This window comes from Pogona vitticeps, chromosome 2 (genome assembly GCF_051106095.1).
Source record: "Pogona vitticeps strain Pit_001003342236 chromosome 2, PviZW2.1, whole genome shotgun sequence".
NCBI lineage: Eukaryota > Metazoa > Chordata > Lepidosauria > Squamata > Agamidae > Pogona > Pogona vitticeps.
The window spans coordinates 21,180,331-21,201,350 of record NC_135784.1 but is presented as its reverse complement, the minus strand read 5'-3'; the positions used below and the strand labels follow the sequence as shown (position 1 = coordinate 21,201,350).

The window sequence follows — 21,020 nt, the reverse complement described above, 5'->3', positions numbered from 1 at the left end:
AGTTTACAAACGGAAATCCATTGAAAATAATGCCTCAGTTTATGTTTTATGTTTTTCTCCCCCGCAGTATGAAGGACGTTTCCCTAGGTTGCATTGTGTCTGGGGGTTTATAGCGCGGCCCCCGTTCCTATGGCAAAGCACGTTTCGGTTGACAGATTTTTCGCATTACATATTGCGTTACATAACAGTGAATGTTGACATCGCCAAGAAAAAGATGAAACTGTGTCACACCTCATCTGTGAGTGTCCAAAGATTGCACAGACTACAAAGTTAGATATGATACAGTGGCAAAATTAATGTACTAGTAGTGAGTATGCAAAAAAGTAATAATAACGCCCCAGCTTCTGAAAACCCTGGGGAACGTCAGGTAGAGAAGGTGTCATAAAATGGGGAAGTCAAGATCTTGTGGGATTTCCGGATCCAAACGGAGAGACACCTTGAACATAACACACCAGACATAGTAGTAATAGAACGAAGAAAGGTCTCTGGATCATTGACATTGCAATTCCAGGGGATGCCAGAGCTGAAAGTAAAGAATTGGAAAAACTAACAAAATACAGAGATCTGGCAATCGAAACATTTCGCTTGTGGATGAAACACACTTCAGTGGTTCCCATTGCGAGAATAATATCAAGAAATGTCACACAGTATTACATGCTGTTGCAGATTTCAGAAATAACATCAGAGCAACAAAAAATTGCAATATTAGGAACAGCACACATATACTGTATAATAAATACAAATTTAAATTTTAAAAAAGTATGTTAAATATGGACATTATCTATCTATCTATCTATCTATCTATCTATCTATCTATCTATCTATCTATCTATCTATCTATCTATCTATCTATCTATCTATCTATCTATCTATCTATCTATCTATCTATCTATCTAATGTCGCTATTTAACAGATACTTTTTAAAATTAAAACTTGCATTTATGATATAATACCTGTCAATGTTTTTTATAAATTTGATAAGCAAATGACACTGAATAAATAAATAAATGAACTGCTCCGAGGGTCTGGACTCAATGATCCACAGGGTCTCTTCCTACTCTGCAGTTCTTAAGATGATGATGATGAAAGTCCTCAAAAGCTCCCACAGCCTTTCAGGTGCCCCAACATTTTGGTTCTTTTTCATTTGTCCTATATATTTTTTAAAAAATTCTTTCTCTTGTAATTCATGCGGACACAAACCCCGCTCTCTGTTTCCGAAATAAATAAATAAATAAATAAATAAATAATAGTAATAGTAATAATAATAATAATAGTAATAGTAATTAATAATAGTAATTAATAATAATAATAATAATAATAATAATAATAATAATAATAATAATAATAATAATAATAATAATAATAATAATAATAATAATAATAATAATAATAATAATAATAATAATAATAATAATAATAATAATAATAATTTGGAAAACCCAATTCGGGGTCGCCCCAAGCGGGCTTGACGAGTTTTGGGACGAGTTTTCTTGTGACCGCTTTCGGGACCGTGACGGAGGGTTGAAGGATGATGACATATCACCACGGTCGGGAGTTCTTTCGCCTCCTTCGCATTTAATCCGAATTTGTGTAGCGGCGGCGGGCGAGGAAGGGGCGTCCCCGGCGTCGCCCAGGAGAGGGCGGCCCTGCGAGGAGGAGGAGGAGGAAGGAAGGAAGAGAAATACATAGAGGGGGGGAAGGCGGGCATCCCGGGGGGGGGCCTTCCCTTCCAGCCCAAGAGGGTTTCCCAAGAGCCGTGGGGAGGGGGTTCCCCCTCTTGACAGAAAGGCCCAGACCCAGCTGCGAGGAGGCAGGCGGGAGGGGGGGGAGAAAATCCAGCCTCGCCGCCCAGAGCGTCACACCGGCCTCCTCGTCTCTTCCTGTACGCCTTTTTTTCTGAGGGGGGGGAGTGGAGGGTGGGAATTACCGGTCTTTTCCTCTCTAGAACTTGGTGGTGATTCCCGGGGGGGGGGCCGCAGGAACGTCGTGGGGCCTCTTGCCAAGCAGGGTCTCCTCGGGAGGAAGGCTCTCGCTTCGGCGGCACGACCGTCGTGAGTTCCTCTGCCTTCCCCCCCCCCCCCAGACAGACACACACCCCGTTTTCTGGTCGGGGAAAGCGGCGTCTTCTGTGGGGGGGGGAACCACCCCATTTTCCTTGCTTTATTAATTTATTTATTATTTTGTGTCCTGGTAGGGCGGCCCGGTGAAGTTAACTCTGCCTGGGGGGGGGGAATGGGGGCCTAGGAGTAACGGCCCTGCGTTACAGGCTTCCGTGTAACGGCCCCTCCCTGCTCCCGTTTCCTTTCTCGCTTGCATTCAGTCTGGTATGAGGGGGTTGATCAGAGGGGAGCACTTTTAAGAGATCTGGGGGTGCTTATTTCGCTTTTCTCTTCAGACTTACTTCTGGGAAGACCCACATATTTATTATTTATTTATTTATTTATTTATGATCACATAGAATTACACTTTTTTTTAAAATACACTTTATATGAGCAGGGAGTAGGAATATAGGGTTCTTTTAAACTCACCTACCGGGGTTCTTGGCCTTCTGTTTATCTCATTTATAACTGCTGGGATCAGCTCTCTGAATTTTTACCACCATTCCCTCCAGAGAAATTGTAACTTTGAAACCCCCCAGATTCTCCTATTAGCACCCCAGGGTGCTGCGTTTTTAACCACAAAGGCTTTGCATCCTTTGCATGTGTTTTTAACCGCAAAGGGTTTGCCTCCTTTGCATCACGAAATCGTTCGCCTGTTCCCTTCCTGACCCATTTTGTCCATCACGTTATTATAACCCTGTTTCGACAGGAAACTTTGCCAAGGTTAATCTAATCGGGGGAAAAAAAATTCTCTTTCTAGATTGAAAAAGATCAAACCAGGACAGCGATGAAGGAGGAAAACTTTGCAGACTCACAGCTGGGAGGAGCGATTGGTGCAGGAAAAGCCACCAGCCTTCTTCAGCCTAAATCTGTAGTGGAGAGATCAGAATGGAGGAGGTTGCAAGAGGACCGAGGAGGAGAAGGAGGCAGAGGGATGCGAGATCTTTGGGAAACCCAGTGGCAGGAGTTCCTGAAGAACCTGCAGCCCATTGATGCAGGAAGGGGAGACTTGGCTGGATCCGAGGTTGCCCCGTGGGATGATGCCAAGGCCTTCCTGGCCTCCTTCGAGCAAGTGGCTAAAGCCTGCCGGTGGCCCATAGGAGAATGGGTGGCCCGGCTCTTGCCAGCACTGAGTGGAGAAGCGGAGGAGGCCTTTCGAAGCCTGGACGCCCAAGACAAAGAAGTTTATGGGAAAGTGAAGGCCGCCATCTTGCGAGGGGATGCCTTGAGGATGGAGAAGCAGCGCCAGCACTTCAGGGACTTCTCCTGCCAGGTGGTGGAAGACCCCCGGAGGATTCACTGCCAGCTGCAGGAGCTGTGCCACCGGTGGCTGAGGCCGGAGAGACGCAGCAAGGAGCAGATCCTGGAGGTGCTGATCCTGGAGCAGTTCCTGGCCAGCCTTCCCCCGGACCTCCAGGGCTGGATCCGAGGAAGTGGACCGCGCACGTGTTCCCAGGCTGTAGCCTTGGTGGAGGATTTCCTGTTGAGCAGGCAAAGGGCTGAGACAAGAAAGTGGCAGGTGAGGCTTTATAATTTAGTTTTTTTACAGAATTCAGAATGTGTACTGGAATGTTTAAAAAGTGGTAATGCCGTTTCTGAAACCCTCTGGACATTCTTAGCATCATTGACTAAACAGGATCCAGGACTGAGTAGGGGGTTGGACTTTATACCCTTGAGGCCCCTTCCGACTCAATTATTCTGTGATTCTATAAGAGCACTTTTAGTGCATAAGAAAAGTGCTTCGTTCTCATTTGACTTTCACATTTTTGACTTTCCTGGCTTTGCACAGTTATTGATGTTATTGTGTATTTTAAAATACCCTTTTTAGCTCCAGAATACTTCAGAGAGAGCAAATAATGTGAGTTGATTTTTTAAAATCCAACCTTATATAGCACATCTTTAGCGTATCTTGTTATGTGTTTTTTAACAATGCATGGGAAGCTGGTGGGTTGAGAGTGGTAGGGCAATGGACTAGGACTCAGGAGACCTGAATTTAAATTCCTGTGTGTGTGGAACTGGTAGGTCCACTCCTTAAATGTCTCATATACCTTGGAAACGCTATTCAAGGTGTTAAGGTTGCTGGAGGTCAGATGGTGCTTGATGAGATATATCCATGGGATTAATATCTACTGATTCACTTATTCACAGTCCAAAAATATTAAAGATATTAAAAGAAAAAAATCCAGAAAAAAACATTTTTTCATGTATTACCAGAACCAGCCATTAGAGGGAACCATGTGATATGTTTGTTAGTGAACAATATATAGCAAGGTCTCTGGCGCCTCCAGTGACCAGTTCTTGTAATGCATGTAATTTTTTTCTGGTTTATTTTCTTTTTACTGTGCTATATATCTATATACAGTCGTGCCCCGCTTTACAATTACCCCGCATTACGATGAGTCCGCTTCACGACGACGTTTTTGCGATCGTAAAACAATGGTCTAAATAGGGTTTTTTCGCTTTGCGATGATCAGTTCCCTGCTTCAGGAACCGATTCTTCGCAAAACAATGTTTTTTTAACAGCTGATCGGCGGTTTCAAAATGGCCGCCAGGTAATTAAAATGGCTCCCCGCTGTGTTTAGGGACGGATTCCTCGCTATACAGGCACAAAAAATGGCCACTGTATGGAGGATCTTCGCTGGACAGTGAGTTTTTAGCCCATTGGAATGCATTGAACAGTTTTCAACGCGTTTCAGTTGGCTTTTTATTTTCGCTTTACAATGTTTTCGCTTAACAGCGATTTTCCTGGAACGGATTATCGCCGTTAAGTGAGGCACCACTGTATAATACTGTACTCGCTGTTATCCATGGTTTTCATTATCCATGGGGGAGTTTGAGCCAGTCCCCAGTCGATCTGGGGTTCTTACAGTATATCATAACCAATGCAGAGAAACAGAGACTTTTAAATACTGTATCCATCTCAGAACCCTGCTTTAAAAAATAATCCATCTAGAAAACTGATAGTATAAAATTCTAATAAGCATGTTATAGAAAGAGTAATTAAAAATAATCATTTTTCAGTAATGATTAATAACCCTTTTATTCCTGGCTGGGGTAATTGGGCCCTGGCCAAATTAAGTTTCATGAGCTGAAAATTAATTATCATGTCGTATCAAGTCAATTCTAACTTGTGGTGCTTCATTTCAGGGTTTTCTAGGTAGAGAGTATTTGGAAGTGGTTTGCATTCCCTTCCGGGGAGCGCTCTGGGACTGTGTCACTTGCCCAAGGCCAAACAGGCTGAGAGATGGTGGGGAATAAAATTTTTATCCTCTGGCTTCACAGGTGGCAATTTTTTAACTTCACAGGGATATAGACTTTTCTGTTTCTTTATGGGCATCAGAAGACAAATGATCAGAGATGGTAGGGCTCCCAATCTATAAAATGTACTGTACATAGAAGTTACTTCCACACTCTGATACAAATCTGCCCAAAGTAACGTTTATTGGTCCATAATGGGTTCACACATTTTTGCTTGCAAATAAATAACAATTAACATTAAGAAAAAAGCGAGATAGACCAATGTTACAGAGAAGTTTTCCCTGCTCTTGTTTTGTCTTCAGTCAAGAATGAAGCGGCAAGATGACCCACAGGAACTGTGTGTATGCTTTTCCCGTTTATCCTGGAGTCTTATAACAGGGGACCAAAAACCAAGATTTAACTATTAAAGGAAAAAGTGCTTCTCTACAGCAGAATCAACACAGTACAACAAATAATATAGTGCAGTTTTGAAGAAATGCATTGTTAGATTCCCCCCCTTGTTGAATACAGTACAGTATATTTGTTGTAATGGATGAGTTCCGGTTGATTTGCTGAGCCATTACAATCGGGTCCATCTCCTGAAATCTGTTTATGCGTTCTGTGTGTACTTGTTGAGCCTGGTTTGTCCCCTTTGTCCAATTCTGGACCATGAGAAGATCTTTATTCTTTGAAGGCATGAGAACATGTTCTCTGATATACAGCACAAAATGAGGATAGTTAAAGCAATTTTGATAAACTGTTATATTCCTAGGTTTCCACCTATCAGCTCCCAAAGACTAGCTGAAATTCTTCATTTTTTTTCCTGCTTTTCTGCAGTAACTAACAACATGACACAGGAGCACTGTGCTAAATAAACACCCAAGTCAGTTTTATAGAACACTCTCAAGTTTTTTGTTATAATGGTCTTTGGAAAGGCCCAGAATTGTTCCACATTTGTTTTATGTTTTCTGCAGCAGACTCAAGAAGTTTTTCTGGACAGAAATGCAGATTTAGTTATTTATTTGATTCAAATTTCTGCCCCGAGATCCTCTTCTCTCTCTCTTCCTATGACGATCCCTCGGGGAAGAGAATCATTTATCCATAATTAGGATAAACAAAGTGAAACACTTACTTTATACAGAAAATATATATACAGTGGTGCCTCGCTTGACGATGTTAATTCATTCCAGCAAAATCGCTGTAGAGCGAAAACATTGTCAAGTGAAATAAAAAACCCATTGAAACGCATTGAAAACCATTCAGTGCGTTCCAATGGGCTGAATACCTGCTTGTCCAGTGAAGATCCTCCATACGGCGGCCATTTTCAGTGCCTGTAAAGTGAGGAATCCGTCCTAGAAAACAGAGGGGGGGCATTTTCTTCAGCTGTTTGCTGATTGTCGTAAAGCAAAAATCGGTTCCCAAAGCAGGGAACCGATCATCATTAAACGAAAAAACCCCATTTAAACCATTGGTTCTTAACCTTGGGTTACTCAGGAGTTTTGGACTGCAACTCCCAGCTGGGTACACATGTGTCATCTACCTGGGGAAGAGATGGCAGCAGAATACACTGTGGGAAGAAGGCTGACCGGCAGAGGCATTGTTTTGCTCTTGAGCAATGATCTGCTGGGTAACCCTAGGGGTCCTGTCATTCATATGGGTGTACCACCTACCTGGAGATTGTTGCAGACCATGTACTGTACACCCCTTCATGTCAATGGCATTGCCTGATGGCAGTGGCTTCTTTCAACAGGATAATACACCCTGCAAAAATTGTTCAGGAATGGTTTGAGGAGCATAACCAAAAGTTCAAGGTCTTTGCCTTGGCCTCCAAATTCCCCAGATGGCAATCCGATTGAACATGGTGCTTTGAATTGTACAAAAAACGAATGGGCCGGGTCAGCTGAAACCATCTTCTGCCAGTAGTAGATACCAATCATGCACGCCCCCCCCAATTCTGAGTTGAATCATTGTCCATGTTTCAGGGGCCAATGATGGAGGAGTCTTTGGGTTCCCATAATTCAAAGGAAGGTCCCATGAATGCTTCTGAAGCCAAGCCACATGGCGATTCGGAGGTGAATGTGCCGGGTAAGGAATGAATTCAGTTCTTGAGTTCTGCTTCCTTTGCGTTTCTGTGGGAGGCTGTGGGTGACTGGATGAAAAATCAGGACAGATGGAGATTGCTGCGCTTGCTTACTTTACTTTACTGACTAAGCTTTCAAATAATAATAATGATGATGATGATATGCTTAATAATAGTAGAACTGCAGAGCTGGAAGGAACCCTATAGATGAACAAGTCTAACCGCTGTCAAGGAGGCACAAGCGAGGAATCGAACTCCCAACCTCTCTCTGCCTGTGCAGCCAGATGCCTTAAACCACTGAGCTATCGAGCAGTTTCAAACCATTTCAAATAGACTGAACACATATGGCCAGCAAAAGCAGCACAAAATACTGAAATCTTAAAATTTGACAATCTTGTTTTTTTTAAAAATTAAACATACTGTGTTTCCCCGAAAATAAGACAAGGTCTTATATTCGTTTTTGCTAAGAACTGCATTAGGGCTTATTTTCAGGGCATGTTTCAGAAGATGCAAGAAAGGGCCTTTTGGGGGTGAATTCCCCCAGACTGGGGAGCTCCTTGCCTGAAAAGGTCTGGCTGACCACCTCTTGAATGTCCTTCTGGTGGCATGAAAAAAATCCTCCTTTTTTAAAGATGGGCCTTGGGCAACTCACTGGTTGTCATAAATAAGGGCTTGACAAGATATCTTGCACTTTTCTATTGATAAGGGATAATTGATTATTTAAAAGTTATTATTAAAAGTTTTCTGCTTTTAATGTTGAAAACTGATTTGTGTTTTAAAAAGATTCATAGCATACCAGCCAAAATCCTGTTGACATCCAGTTACACTGCTAGAAGAGGATTTTCCCCATTTTTTAACCATACTTTAAAAAAATAATAGTATATAAGCCATCTTTCTTGGAAAAAAGTGGAACTAGAAATCAAATGAATAAATAGCTCACTTTGATTGGAAATGACCTAATTTTCCAGAATTTCTCCTGATAGCTTTCTCTTTGCTTGGCCCCTCTTAAGTCGATATTTTGGCATCTTAGCAAAATCATTAAGAAGGTGACCAAGAGCTGAGCTTGCTACGTTAAAGACTGCCTTAGAATAGCCCAACTGCCACTAAATATGCCAAGATTGGGGGAAACAAATGTTAGAAAACAGATCCCGGAAAAGCATTCCTGAACAATAACCATTTTATATTTAGTGTATATATTTCTCTGTGTGATAATAACTATTTTATCATCAATATGTTTTTGTAAGATGAGGCAGTGGAATGGAAGCTAGGGGTCATAAGCCTTGAAACAAGGAAAGTTAGATCATCTTCTTGGTTTCTGGTGAGCTTTCATTATATATTGATGGGAAGAGGTTCTGTCTCTTATGCATGCTATTTTAAATGTAATACAGTACTTCTCTTTCTAATTAGTACCTTTCTGCTGTTTTAATTTTTTCTTCTCATGTTTGTTTACTGTTGTGTTGTATTATGTATTTTAGTTCATATGTTGTCTTGGAGACGGAAGCCAGGGATAAATTCTAAATGTTCACACTTGGAAGGTTAAAGAGGTGGGCTCACTTGACAGAGTTCCGGTGGCACTAACCAAAAGAACTTCCCTGAGAGATGAAGACACCAAGCAATAAAGCAGCGTTGATAGCAGAATAGTTGTATTATTTACAGAATATATACATACATGTACAGCTTAGTCCTTGTTTCTAGTCCCGAAGTCATACACAGCAGTTTCAGCAGAGTTCAATGCATAAATCAGAGTCAAAATCCTTATAAATTTGTTCAGCAGTCAAATACCATATGTTCAGTCCAGTAACCACAGTTCTTCTTCTAATATACAGCACAAAGACACGGCTTCTCCCAGGATACTCCAACGCGACGACACCAACCCACACCACCACAGAGTGTATGTGCTAGGTCTGCTAGCTTTATCCCAGGGTTAGCCAATCTTGGGATTGCTCTTTCAGCTGTTACAATTTACTCAGCTGGATAAATTCTAGCTTTGCTTGTTTCTTTAGTAATGATCCTTACAAATACTTATTGCATAGTACAAAACTGTATTTAACAATTCCTTCAGGTTTCTCCCAAAACTGTCATCACTCCTTCTAAAATCTTCCTTCCATCCATTGCAGGCAGTGGAATTAAATGCTCGAGTCACACCATTTCACTGCTTCCTCTTGAAGGACAGAGAACAGACCAAACTAAGGTGAAAGAGGTACGTGCCATTCCAGCGAGTCTGTTTGTGACATGAAACATTGGAGTTCTAGGAGAAGAATCAAGGTCACATGCATTTTCTAATGGAGAGACAGACCCAGGTCTGTGGCATGTGATTACGATAAAAAAGTAGAAGAAATAAAAATTGTATAAAGAGACAAAAATGTGTACCTTAAAGACTGATTTTTATATTTTTCAATGTAACTTGTCTGCAAAAGCTCACATTCGAAAACATAAAAGTTAATCTTTAAGGTACCAACCCATTTTTTTGTTTTTTGTTTTTACTTTTTATTTCTATTTTGCGTTTAACTATAAAACAAATGGTATGTTCCAAGAAGAGATGTGTACCTCCACATCTTAGGAACACAGCAAAAAAATACTGGTTAATGTTGCAGTTATGTGCAATTTTCCCCTTTGTTGCACAGAATATTTCCTGACGACCTCATAGTTCTAAAATTGTTGGTTCTGTGATACAGAGTTAAGATGTGATGTTTTACTTCTGTATCCTTTTTTTCTGCATCAAAATCTGATGGGGGTGTGTCTTCAGTGTTTTTTTTCCCTTCCTCCTGCTGGCAGGAACCAAGGGATCTCAGCGAAACTAGCCTGTCTTTGCAAGTTGTCAAGCGGAGCTTGACGCAGCCGGGCAAAGGCACCATGGTGTGGACCGTCCTGCAGGAGGGTGGCAAGAACGAAGACCCTCTAGGTAAGGAAGCTTTCAGCTCAAGTCTAGTAGAGCCGGCGAATGTCAGCGGATTCATTGGCCCTTTTAAGAACTAAAGAGGGTTGACGGAGAAAAAGAGTGGGGCCCACTTTCAAATTCTGAGTACACCTCCAAACAAACAGGACGTGTATGGGTTTTTACTCCCGTTCCAGTTATTTTGACAGAAATAGAGACCAAAGTATATGTACTTCGCTGTGGAGCTAGAGATTGGGAATTCAGCTCACCGCTGTGGTTCCTGGGAGTTCGTGTCCATCTCTATTACTGATGTCTCAGAGTTCTTCCTGACTCTGTAGAGCACTAACATCCCGCTACACAGTTTATAAAGTGATGTCCATGGGATCAAACCTCAGTTCCAGATAAGATAGCACTCCACATCCTGCCGTAGCTGACTCAGTGGCCAAAATCCTGTTGCTTAAAGTAATAAATTGCAGTAGAGTAATGAGTCAAGTTCCAACGAATCAATGGAACTTATGCTAAATTAAGTTACAGTAAAAGTTGGTCCTTTGGAATATGTGGAACTTACGGGAGAGTTGACTCACCAAATCCCCATTGCTTCAGTGGAACTACTCCAGTATGGCTTACTACACTCAGCAGCAGGATTTTGGCCAGTGTCTCCAAACAAGGCTCTAGAACAAAATATGTTTGTTCCCTGTTGTGTCTGACAAGCGAAGCATATTTAACGCCAGCCTGCCTTCTGATGCTGGAACAAAGCTGATCTCTGCAACTCACTTTTTTTGTGATTGCTGGAATTCCCATATTTCTAAAATGCCTCAACAGTGGAACGGTGGGATTTCCTGACGTGTGCAAAGGTTACCTGGTATACATAAAATGACATTGGCTTCCTTCATATAGCAAACAATTGTAGCTGTAGCACTATGGGGTGGTATATAAACGCGTAACAATGAACTCAAGCTACAGGTTTGGATTCCTACCTTGAGCAAGGATTGGACTCGATGGCCTTATAGGCCCAGCTTTATTATTTTCGTAGAATCATACAAGAGTGAGGTTGGAAGGGGCCTACAAGGCCATCAAGTCCATCCCCCTGCTGAAGGCAGGAATACCATCAAAGCACATCTGCCAGGTGATTAAGTTTTTCTTGAATGCCTCCAGTGTTGGAGCACTCACCGACTCCCGAGGTCACTGGTTCCACTGTCATACTGCTCTAACAGTTAGAAAGTTTTTACTGATAATCATCTGAAATCTGGCTTCTTGAACTTGAGCCCATTGTGGTGTGTCCTGCAGTCTGGGAATTTTATGATTCTATATGCAAAAAAAGCCCAATGAAATGGGAAAAGCAGGTTGCGTCTTGGGGAAAAAAAATGCCTCCAGAGCATGAGCAAAAATGCCATTCTCTTCCCTCTATAGGTGTTGGAATGAGAATGCAGAGTAAGATGGCAGAATCTCAGTGTGGTGGAAATAAAGGAGATGTGCCCAGCCAGGCCCCACTGATAATCCCAAAGCATGTGCTGAGGATCGTCGAAATGCACAAGGATGGATTTTGGCCCAAAGACAAGCAGGGATATCAGCCAGCAGAGACCGGGGAAGAACATATGGAGCTCACCGAAGGTTTTTCAGCTGCTATTAATCAGTCTTCCAGAGTACTCATAAGGGATAAAAATCCATTCGTTTCCAGGTAGGGTAGAAAGTATCCCTCCCAACTTCAACTCGGTGTGAAAGATTCTGTGGAGGATCGTTTCAATTTTGCACGCCAGAAGAAATCCTCTTACAAAATTCATAGTCTGATAAGCTCTCTCTCTCTCTGTGTATTAACAGTACATTGGTGCCCCGCTAGAAGCTTACCCCGCATGACGTCGAAATCGTTTGACGATGACATTTTTGCGATCACTACTGCGATCGCAAAACGATGGTTCCAATGGGGAAAATCTGCTTTATGTTGATTAGGAGCCTGCTTCGCAAACCGTTTGTTTGCAAAATGATGTTTTTTCCGGCTCCGCAAAATGGCTTCCCTCCCTTCTTAAAATGGCTGCTTTCTGGACGGAAGGTTCGCATTACAGCGAATTAGAAAAGCTGATCGGCTGTTCTGTATGGGCAATCTACGGTGGACAATGAGGTATTCCCCCCCATTGGAATGCATTGACCGGTTTTCAATGCATTCCAATGGGGATTTTTTTTCCCACTTGATGACGATTTCTCTTAACAGCGATTTTGCTGGAACACATTATCATCGTCAAGCGGGGCACCATTGTATGTTCTATCTTGTAGTGTGGTTCACAATTAGTATGTTGACTCTGTTGAGAGATGCAGCTACAAAGTGAGAAACATATGTGTTGATGGATGATTCGTATGTGGATGCTGGTGATCGCATCCACGTACGGTCCGTTTCCTTAGGCAGTAACATTTGCACGTGGTATTTTGACTTGCATGCTCCTCTTTTCAATGCTTACATCCTGTTTTGGCTTACAGGATCCGTCGTGAGGAAGGGAATGAATCCACAGAGGAGGACTGGGCAGACAACCGACCAAGGAAGAAGAAGGGGAGGGGCCTTGCGTGGCAGCTGGATGAGACCCGGTGCCTCCTGGCCATCTGGGGCGAACAACGCGTGCAGGAGCAGCTGAGGTCCAGCCACCGCAACTTGGACACCTTCGTGGCCATCTCCAGGGCCATGAAACGCCGGGGGTTCAGGCGTTCCCCTCTCGAGTGCCGGTGCAAAACGAAATCCTTGCGCCGACTGTACAAAAACGCCGTGGAGCACAATTCCAAACCGGGAAATAGTCCCCAAAGAATCCCATTTTACAGGGAACTGCGCAGGATCCTGGAAAGAGACCCCAGTGTGGACCCACCTAGATCGACTGACAGCCGTGACTCCCAAGGTGACACAACGGAGGAAAGTCCCCGACACGTTCCCCAACCAGCGGTTGTGGTGCCCATCCCTGTGGTGGATTCCTTGGCTGAAGACCCGCAAGGTAGGAGTATAAAGCTCAGGATGCTTCAGTGGGGAGAAGTCAAGTATTAAGTGTGGGTTGAATCTACTGTTTCCCTGAAAAAAAAGGCTTAACCTGAAAATAAGCCCTAATATGATTTTTCAGGATGCTCCTAATATAAAGCCCTACCCCAAATATAAGCCCTAGTTAAGTGAAACCCCGCCCTCCACCCTTGTGCAGCAACCAGAAGATAACATAACTGTATTTGAATAAATGTAGATTGTTGTCCATGAAAAAATAAAATATCCCCTGAAAATAAGCCCTATAAGACCCTGTCTTATTTTCAGGGAAACACGTTATGTGTCTTTATTTTACATGCCTTGGTTTCCATGATCCTTTCATATAAAAAAGATACCAACTAGGTGGAGAGGTCAGGTCAAAGAGTCTGATAACTGAACATTTCTCTAAGAGCTACAGAACTTTATAGACCTCTAGGGAAAAAACAGAAGTGTGTGTATATCACAGCTGGCATTTATCCCATTTAGGGTTAATGCCAGGATGAAACCGGATAACCATTTCCAGTCATATCAGAATGCATCTGGGTATCCAGGTAAAAGTTGCGTCGTTACAATTATTCTAGGCAACATCGGCTTGTCTAATTCTAAAAGCTTTATTTATCTACATTGCTTCTATGTTCCATAGCATAAAAATATTTCAGAGTTGTGAAAAACATCCCAAAATCTTACAGCCATTGAAAAACGGTAGGCACAAACGTTGAAGCAGAAAATCATTTTTACATCTTGTGTAAAGCTGCAAGTGTGATTGCTATAAAAATGCTTGCAGCTATGAGAAGTAGCAAACAAAAGTGCATTTGAATACAAAACGTAAGTTGGGAGCAGGACTTAAATCCTGTTATCACCATGCTTTAAAATGGCAACCGCATGTCTTCTAAAAATTCAGGAGCGTAAAGCCTAAAAAATCATATTGAAAAGCAGAGAAGACAACTCTAAAATAAACCATTAAAAGTAAAAAGCATTGTAGTTTTAAGCAATTTTTAACCTGTAAGGGTATTACTAGACACACATAAAAATTATTCTAAGTGCTCACCCAGTCAAACCGGTTTGAATCTATGGAGGAAAACCCATATTCCCTTTGTCTGTCCTGAGATGCTGTTGTGAGCTGTGCTGCTACGCGTTGCCTGATGTTCCTTGGTATGTGTTGTTGGTATCTGGTGCATGTGGTGCGGCATTTTCTTGTGTGTCTCTTTGCCTCCCTGACCCATTACGCCAATTGTAAAAAAAACTACCAAGAACCTGTTGGTATTGAAATTTTGAAAAGCCATGTCCAAGGATGTCACGTGTAATTTCAAGGCTGAATGTGGTTAAATAACCACCCATTCGTTATTTAATTAGAGTTGGTAGAAACATCCTATTTTTAAATGCATGTTCATATAGATGTGCAGTAGGACCCCTGTATCTGTGGGGGGATCGTTTCCAAGCCCCCCTCATAGATGCTGGAAAAATGTAGCCCTCTAGTAGCCAGTTCCGTTAACTTCTTGATTAAAAATATTTGGGGGGATTTTTCTTTTAATATATTCAAACCACGTATAAGTGAATCAGCAGATACTGATTCTGTGGATAAGGGGGTCCTACGGTGTTTACTCTTTTCATGAGGAATGGTTTTTCTGGATATGGAACCAGTTGCAACAGGAGTTATTTCAGATCCTGTCTCTTCCCCAAATATTGATTGAATGCAACATGTTGTGTTGTATTTTATATGTTGTGTGCTTCCCCCCCCCATGGGTACCCCAGGGTTATTTTCCCTATAATAGTTGTTCGTTCATATTCATTGCTTGCACTTTTTGTTATTCCACACAAATGTGGCACAGGATTGCTTCGGCCCAAAATTTTCAGCAGAAAGAGGAGCGGTAAAAAGAGGTCACTGGTGCGTGGGCAAAATGGCTGCTTATTTATTCCACTGATTTATATACTGCCCCATTAGTGCAACACACTAGCCTGGGCGGTTTACAACAGTAAATAAAAGCATGTACTAATGAACTACAAATAAACAATAAAATTTAAAGCATTAAACCAAATAAAACAGAGATGGCCCCAGAGGCCATTCTCAGTCAGATGAGAGGCATAAAAATAAAATCAAACTGGGTCGTTGTGCAAGGCCTCCTAGAAAAGCAGTGTGTTTCAAGTTGCCTCCTAAATGCTCACAGGGAGGGGGGCCAGGTGTAGCTCCACTACGAACTCGTTCCATGAAGTCGGTGCCTCCCTTTCGGGCCTCCCTTGGGTGGGCCACCCCAAGGAGCATAGCCTGGGAAGAGCTGGTGGGTCGGGCAGGTGACTTTGGGGAGACCTCGCTCCGACAAGTAACATGGTCCCAAACTGTGAAGGGCTTTATTTCTCACCTCTCTAGGTATTGGGATGGGAAATCAGTTCGAGGTGACGCTATCTCAGTTTGGAGGAAGTCAGGAAGAAGATCTGCCGGGGACTGTGCCACAGCTAAGCCAAAGGAACGCCCTGAAGATAGTTGAGATACGCAAGGAAGGAGGTCGGTCCAGAAAGGAGCAGGGAGGTCACCCGGCGGAGAGAGAGAAGGAATGTATAGAGCTCGCGGAAGATTTTTCTACAGCTTTTAATCAGTCTTCCAGAATACACATAGGGGATAAAAGTCCACTGGTTTCCAGGTAGGGTGGAAAAGGTCGTTATCCACATGAACTCAGTGGGATAATAGATCCCACGGAGGTCACATGTCCAAGGTCACATGTCAAATGGAAAAACCTTCCAGAGAGAGTCCGGGAGCTGAGCCAGCTGTGTCCGCCCACGCCTGTCCGTTCTGCAGAGACAACAGGCCCGGCTCTCTGCACATGCGCAAACCTATCAGCTGATAAGCGGGCGCATGCGCAGAGACAGCAGGCCCTGCCCTGAAGTCACCTGGGGTCCTTTTAAAGAGAAAGGTGGGGAATGAATGAATGAATGAATGAATGAGGTGGAGGGGGACAAGGCAGCAGGAGAGGTGGCAGGACCAGGTAGAGACGCATTGGGGGGCAGCAGGAAGAGGGTGGAGGGGGGCATCCATTTTGCTGAAACAAAATGAAGCGCTGAGCGGAAAAAAGTTTGCCATTTTGTTTTGTTTTGCAAAGCAGCTTGCATGAACTGAACCACAAACCAGCCCATTTCATCTGGGTATTTTTATTATTATTATTTGTAATTTGGTTGCTGCCCATCTCTAGGGATGAGATGCCTTGGTTTGGGCGAGTGAGATTGCCCTGCTCCGTGGAGTTTGGCAGCAGAGATCAGCGGTATCCGGGCTCATTAAGAAAGACAGGATGTGCAGCCGCCGCCCCCCCCCCCCCCCCAGTTCACGGCTATGCGCTGTCCTGGCTTTCAGGCTCCTGCGTATCTTTTCACACCTCAACTTGCTAATCCCTGGCAGTCCCGGGGTCACCGCAGTTATTCAAGGCATGGTCACAAACACATGCAAGGCTTCACGGGAGTCTTAAAAGGGCACGATCCGACATCGAAGAGGTTGTGTTTGTGGTCCTTTTTTTAATTTCCCGTAACTTTGCTCTTCATGCAGATCTTCTGACGCCTCCAACTAGAAGGGGAGAACTATTAACAATAAAGATCAGTACATTGGTATGCGCTGTATCGCTAGGGTGGCGCCTCCAGGGCGCATATATGTGAGGCCAATCGGTATTCTGTGAAGTCACCGAATAGGAGAAAGCAAATGGTATTTCGGCCTTGGGTTAAAAGTAGTCTTTAGGGATACGTCTGTAGTGATGTGGCATTTGGACATAAATTCCATAAAGAGATACCATCACAGTCTCAAAAATAACTTTGTGCCACAGCGATGCAGAGGGATAAGCTCTGGATCACACCTATGTCCATTTCCTTAAATAGAGATGGCTTGCACATGGTATTTTGAGGATAATTGGCTGATATGTCCCTGAAGCTTAATATTAATGATCTTAGAACTGCAGAGCTGGAAGGGACCCTCTGGATCGTCACGTCTAGCCCCTGTCAAGGAGTCAAAGGGGGGGGGGGGAATTAATCTCCCAACCTTTGGCTCCACAGTGAGAGACCCAAAGCCCCTGAGCTATCCAGCAGTTTTTAGCAGCCGGGCAGAAAGTACTGCTGGCAATCCACTGATCGGCATGGAGTGGGACCAAGGCCTTCTATCTGGGGTCCCATCACCCCCTTTTTAAAAATTGCCACCAGTACATGTCCTTTCTGTTTATCCCCTCATGTCAATCTTCACGTCCTGTTTTGGCTTGTAGTATATATTCCGACGAAGATCAGGAATACGCGGCGGAGGAGTGGGAGTACGAGCGACGGAGGAAGAAGAAGGGGAGGGGCCTTGCGTGGCAGTTGGACGAGACCCGGTGCCTCCTGGCCATCTGGGGCGAACAACGCGTGCAGGAGCAGCTGAGGTCCAGCCACCGCAACTTGGACACCTTCGTGGCCATCTCCAGGGCCATGAAACGCCGGGGGTTCAGGCGTTCCCCCCTCGAGTGCCGGTGCAAAACGAAAGCCATGCGCCGACTGTACAAAAACGCCGTGGAGCACAATTCCAAGCCGGGAAATAGTCCCCAAAGAATCCCCTACTTCGAGGAGCTGCACAGGATCCTGGAAAGAGACACCAGTGCGGATCGGCCTAGATCGACCGACAGCCATGACTCCCCCAACGGCCTCCCTGACCAAAGTCCTCAGAAGGCAACCGGGAGGGCCGTCCCCGTGATGGACTCCCTCCCTGTCGAATCGGGAGGTAGGGCTGTCCATTTTCAGACGCTGCCGTGAGAGGGGAAGGGAAGTGTGGTTCGTCATCCCAATCTCTTCTGGGTGACATTTAGTCTACCTAAAGTATTTTCTCCCATTTTAACGTTCACTGAGACTAGCGGAGAAGCGTAGCACAGGATGAAGGCGAACCAGTGCTATTGGGCTGCCCCGTTGTTGTTGTTGTTTTAATTTTAGTTTTATTATTTTCCACCTTTCTCCTCATAAGGGAACCCAAGGTGGCTCACAATAAAATTATGATCCGTCTGGATCATTCGGTCCAGCCCCTGTCATTATTGCACTAATTAGGCACAGGGTGGAGGGGATAGATATTTTTCAAGAGAGGCCAGTGCTGTCTATCTTACATCATTCGTGAAGTGTAGAAATCTAAACCTTCGGTGTCCCATGTTTTTCTCCAGCTGCACCAAGACCACCGGGAGCCGGTGCTGGGGACGTTGTCGTTGTATTGCAAGGGACGGAAGAGGCAGATGGGGGTAAAGGAGCTCCACCCGCAGAGTCAGGCCTCACTCCTGACCCTGGTAAGCCCCTGGTGTGATCCTGCTGCTCGTCCTCCACTCTGGCAGCTGATTTATTTTTTTCCCCATGTCCTGAATTCTGAAGCCCACACACAGCCGGGCAAAACGTGATGGCGATTCCCGTCGTTGCCGTTTCAGGGGAAGGCCCATCATCCACATCCACTGCCGGCCATCATTCAATCCGTTTTGAGAATGATTCCGCTCCTGCTGTGGGTAAGTCCTTCCAGTCGCTTTAATGTCTCTGTGGGGTTGCGTCGCATTCCCCATGCAGGCTCAAGGAGGTCGGTTGTGTTGTGACGAAACAACACACCGCCACGTCTCAATGTGTTTAACCAGTTCAGCGGGATAAACAGTTCAGTGCTAAATGTTCTCGTTTCTGTCCTTAATACATGTATGGAAATGAAGATGAGCCCAATGGTCCTTGTTCCGCTGTCAACTTGAATATGAATAATATAATCTTGGGTCCTTATGGAAACGGGATACTTTAATACTTTTTTGGTGGTAAAATAGGGTGCTCTGTTTGCTGCGTTGTACCCCTACACCAAAGGAGCGCTGTCTGCCATCTTATTTGTCCCAAAGCTAATCATTCCACTTTCAGTGGATGGTTTGAAGCAGCTCGTGTCCTCCTGATTGGTGTTTGCATGCTCAGTCTATTTGATTTCTCCTAGTAGTGGCCAAATACACAGAGAGAGAGAGAGAGAGAGAGGGAGGGAGGGAGAGAGAGAGAGAGAGATTCCCTGAAAATAAGACAGGGTCAAAATGCATCAGGGCTTATTTTCAAGGGATGTTTTTTTTTCATGTACAACAATCTACATTTATTCAAATACAGCCTTGTCATCTTCTTCTGGTTGCTGCACAAGGGTGGAGGGTGAGGTTTCACTTAACTGGGGCTTATTTTTGGGGTAGGGTTTTATATTACAAGCATCCTGAAAAAAATCATACTAGGGCTTATTTTCAGGTTAGGTCTTATTTTCCAGGAAACAGGGTGTGGGTTTGTGTATATATATTCCGGTGATAATTGTAACAAGCTCCCTCCCCCTTTTTTTTCCAGATCCCGCAGTTCCAAACCCCACTGTGCGTTTATCTCCCGTGGTCCTCCTGACCCCCCATGTGAACAGACTAAAAGAAGGTGGCAGAGAAAGACTAGAAGATTGTGCAGCTCAAGGAGCCAACCCATCAAGTCCGATCAGTCCCAGGCACAAATTGAGAGGTTTCACTGGGACTCTAGGGAGAACGATACATCTCTCAGAAGATTGAATCTGTCTTTCCAGGAGTTGGAGTCAAGCCAGAGCTTATAGGCACTGTTCTGATCGAACGTGAAGCGGGGGATGAGTCCAGTTACGGATCTAACCCCCCCAAAAAACCACCCCTGACTGTCACACCCTTGTGAACCTTTGATTACCTTTGTAAGTCTTTTGAGAAGATCTGTTAGTGGACGACGCAGAAGACTTGTTGGGGAGACAGTATCCTAAGCCTTCCAGGTCCTGGGGGCATTCATTGAGAGAGAAAACAGCAGGTTTTTAATTGACTGGTGTATAGTTCAGTGGTTAAGACATCAGACTGTGGAGCCAGAGGTTGGGAGTGCGATGCTCCACTGTGTCTCCTTGACAGGGTTGGACTAGATGACCCAGAGGGTCCCTTTGAGCTCTGCAGTTCTAAGATGAGAATTAAAGTTGTGGAAAAGAAAATGGGAGCCATTCCCCAGAGGAGAAAGGGAGGGTCACTGTTAAGGGACTTCCCAGGGGTGACTTGTGAGAGCCAGTGTCATGTAAGGTGAGACTGGAACTCAAAGAGACGTAGGGTTCAAATCTGTGCTTGGCCATAAGGAACCCAGTGGAGGATGGTAAGGGTAAATATGTCCCTTGGAAACCCTATTTGGGTCCCCATAAGTTGGACTCCACTTTATGGGACATAACAGACATACGGGTAGTTGCATTTCAGTCCCAAAGAAGGGCAAACATGTAAGCCTCAGTGGAGCTAAGAACGGCTGCAGTTTTTTTTCAGGGAGTTTGAAGGAAACCAGGAAGAATGGCACGGAAAGTGAAGTGGTGCCACAGTCTCCTTCAGAGTTTGGAAGGAACCCTTTTCCCAAGCCAAATGGATGTTACACAAGGCCCTCGTAACCCCGCGCGTTCCTTCTGTCGAGGAAGACAGAAGGCAGAGCGAGTCCAGCCAAAGGAGAATGGTCGTATCCCATGCAGCAGGAAAGGAGGAGATCCCAAATCCCAACCATCCTACACGGGGCAAGAGAAGTACCAAGACCGTGGAGATCCTTCCCCCCCAGCTTTGTAGCAGGGAGTAGAAGCCAGGGATCCCCCCCCCCCCGAGCAAGAGCAAGCATGCAGTATGTAGTGAGTTGCTGCTCTCCTTTGATGAAGGTGTCTTACCCAATGTGAGCCTCTTTCTGGTGTGTAAAAGGGAGGGGGGTACCGTGCCATGTCATGGCTCCCAGGAATCCAAATAAAGCATTTTTCCTTCAAGA

At 44.3% G+C, this 21,020-nt stretch overlaps 1 protein-coding gene across 2 annotated transcripts; it reads left to right on the top strand.

The window, feature by feature from the left end:
- The first annotated feature begins 1,685 nt into the window (after positions 1–1,685).
- On the top strand, positions 1,686–21,020 carry LOC110070487 (zinc finger and SCAN domain-containing protein 20). 2 transcript variants are annotated; one of them, XM_078388326.1, is made up of 12 exons: positions 1,686–1,882; positions 2,860–3,618; positions 7,319–7,421; positions 9,534–9,616; positions 10,192–10,318; positions 11,702–11,969; positions 12,761–13,260; positions 15,643–15,913; positions 17,507–17,994; positions 18,422–18,541; positions 18,677–18,751; positions 19,590–21,020. In XM_078388326.1, exons 2-12 carry the CDS (start codon positions 2,887–2,889, stop codon positions 19,793–19,795), a joined length of 2,973 nt encoding a protein of 990 aa, XP_078244452.1. In that variant the 5' UTR covers positions 1,686–1,882; positions 2,860–2,886; the 3' UTR covers positions 19,796–21,020. The 2 variants fall into 2 exon arrangements, with proteins under 2 accessions (XP_078244452.1, XP_072844558.2); XM_072988457.2 differs by lacking the exon at positions 1,686–1,882 and adding an exon at positions 1,930–2,051.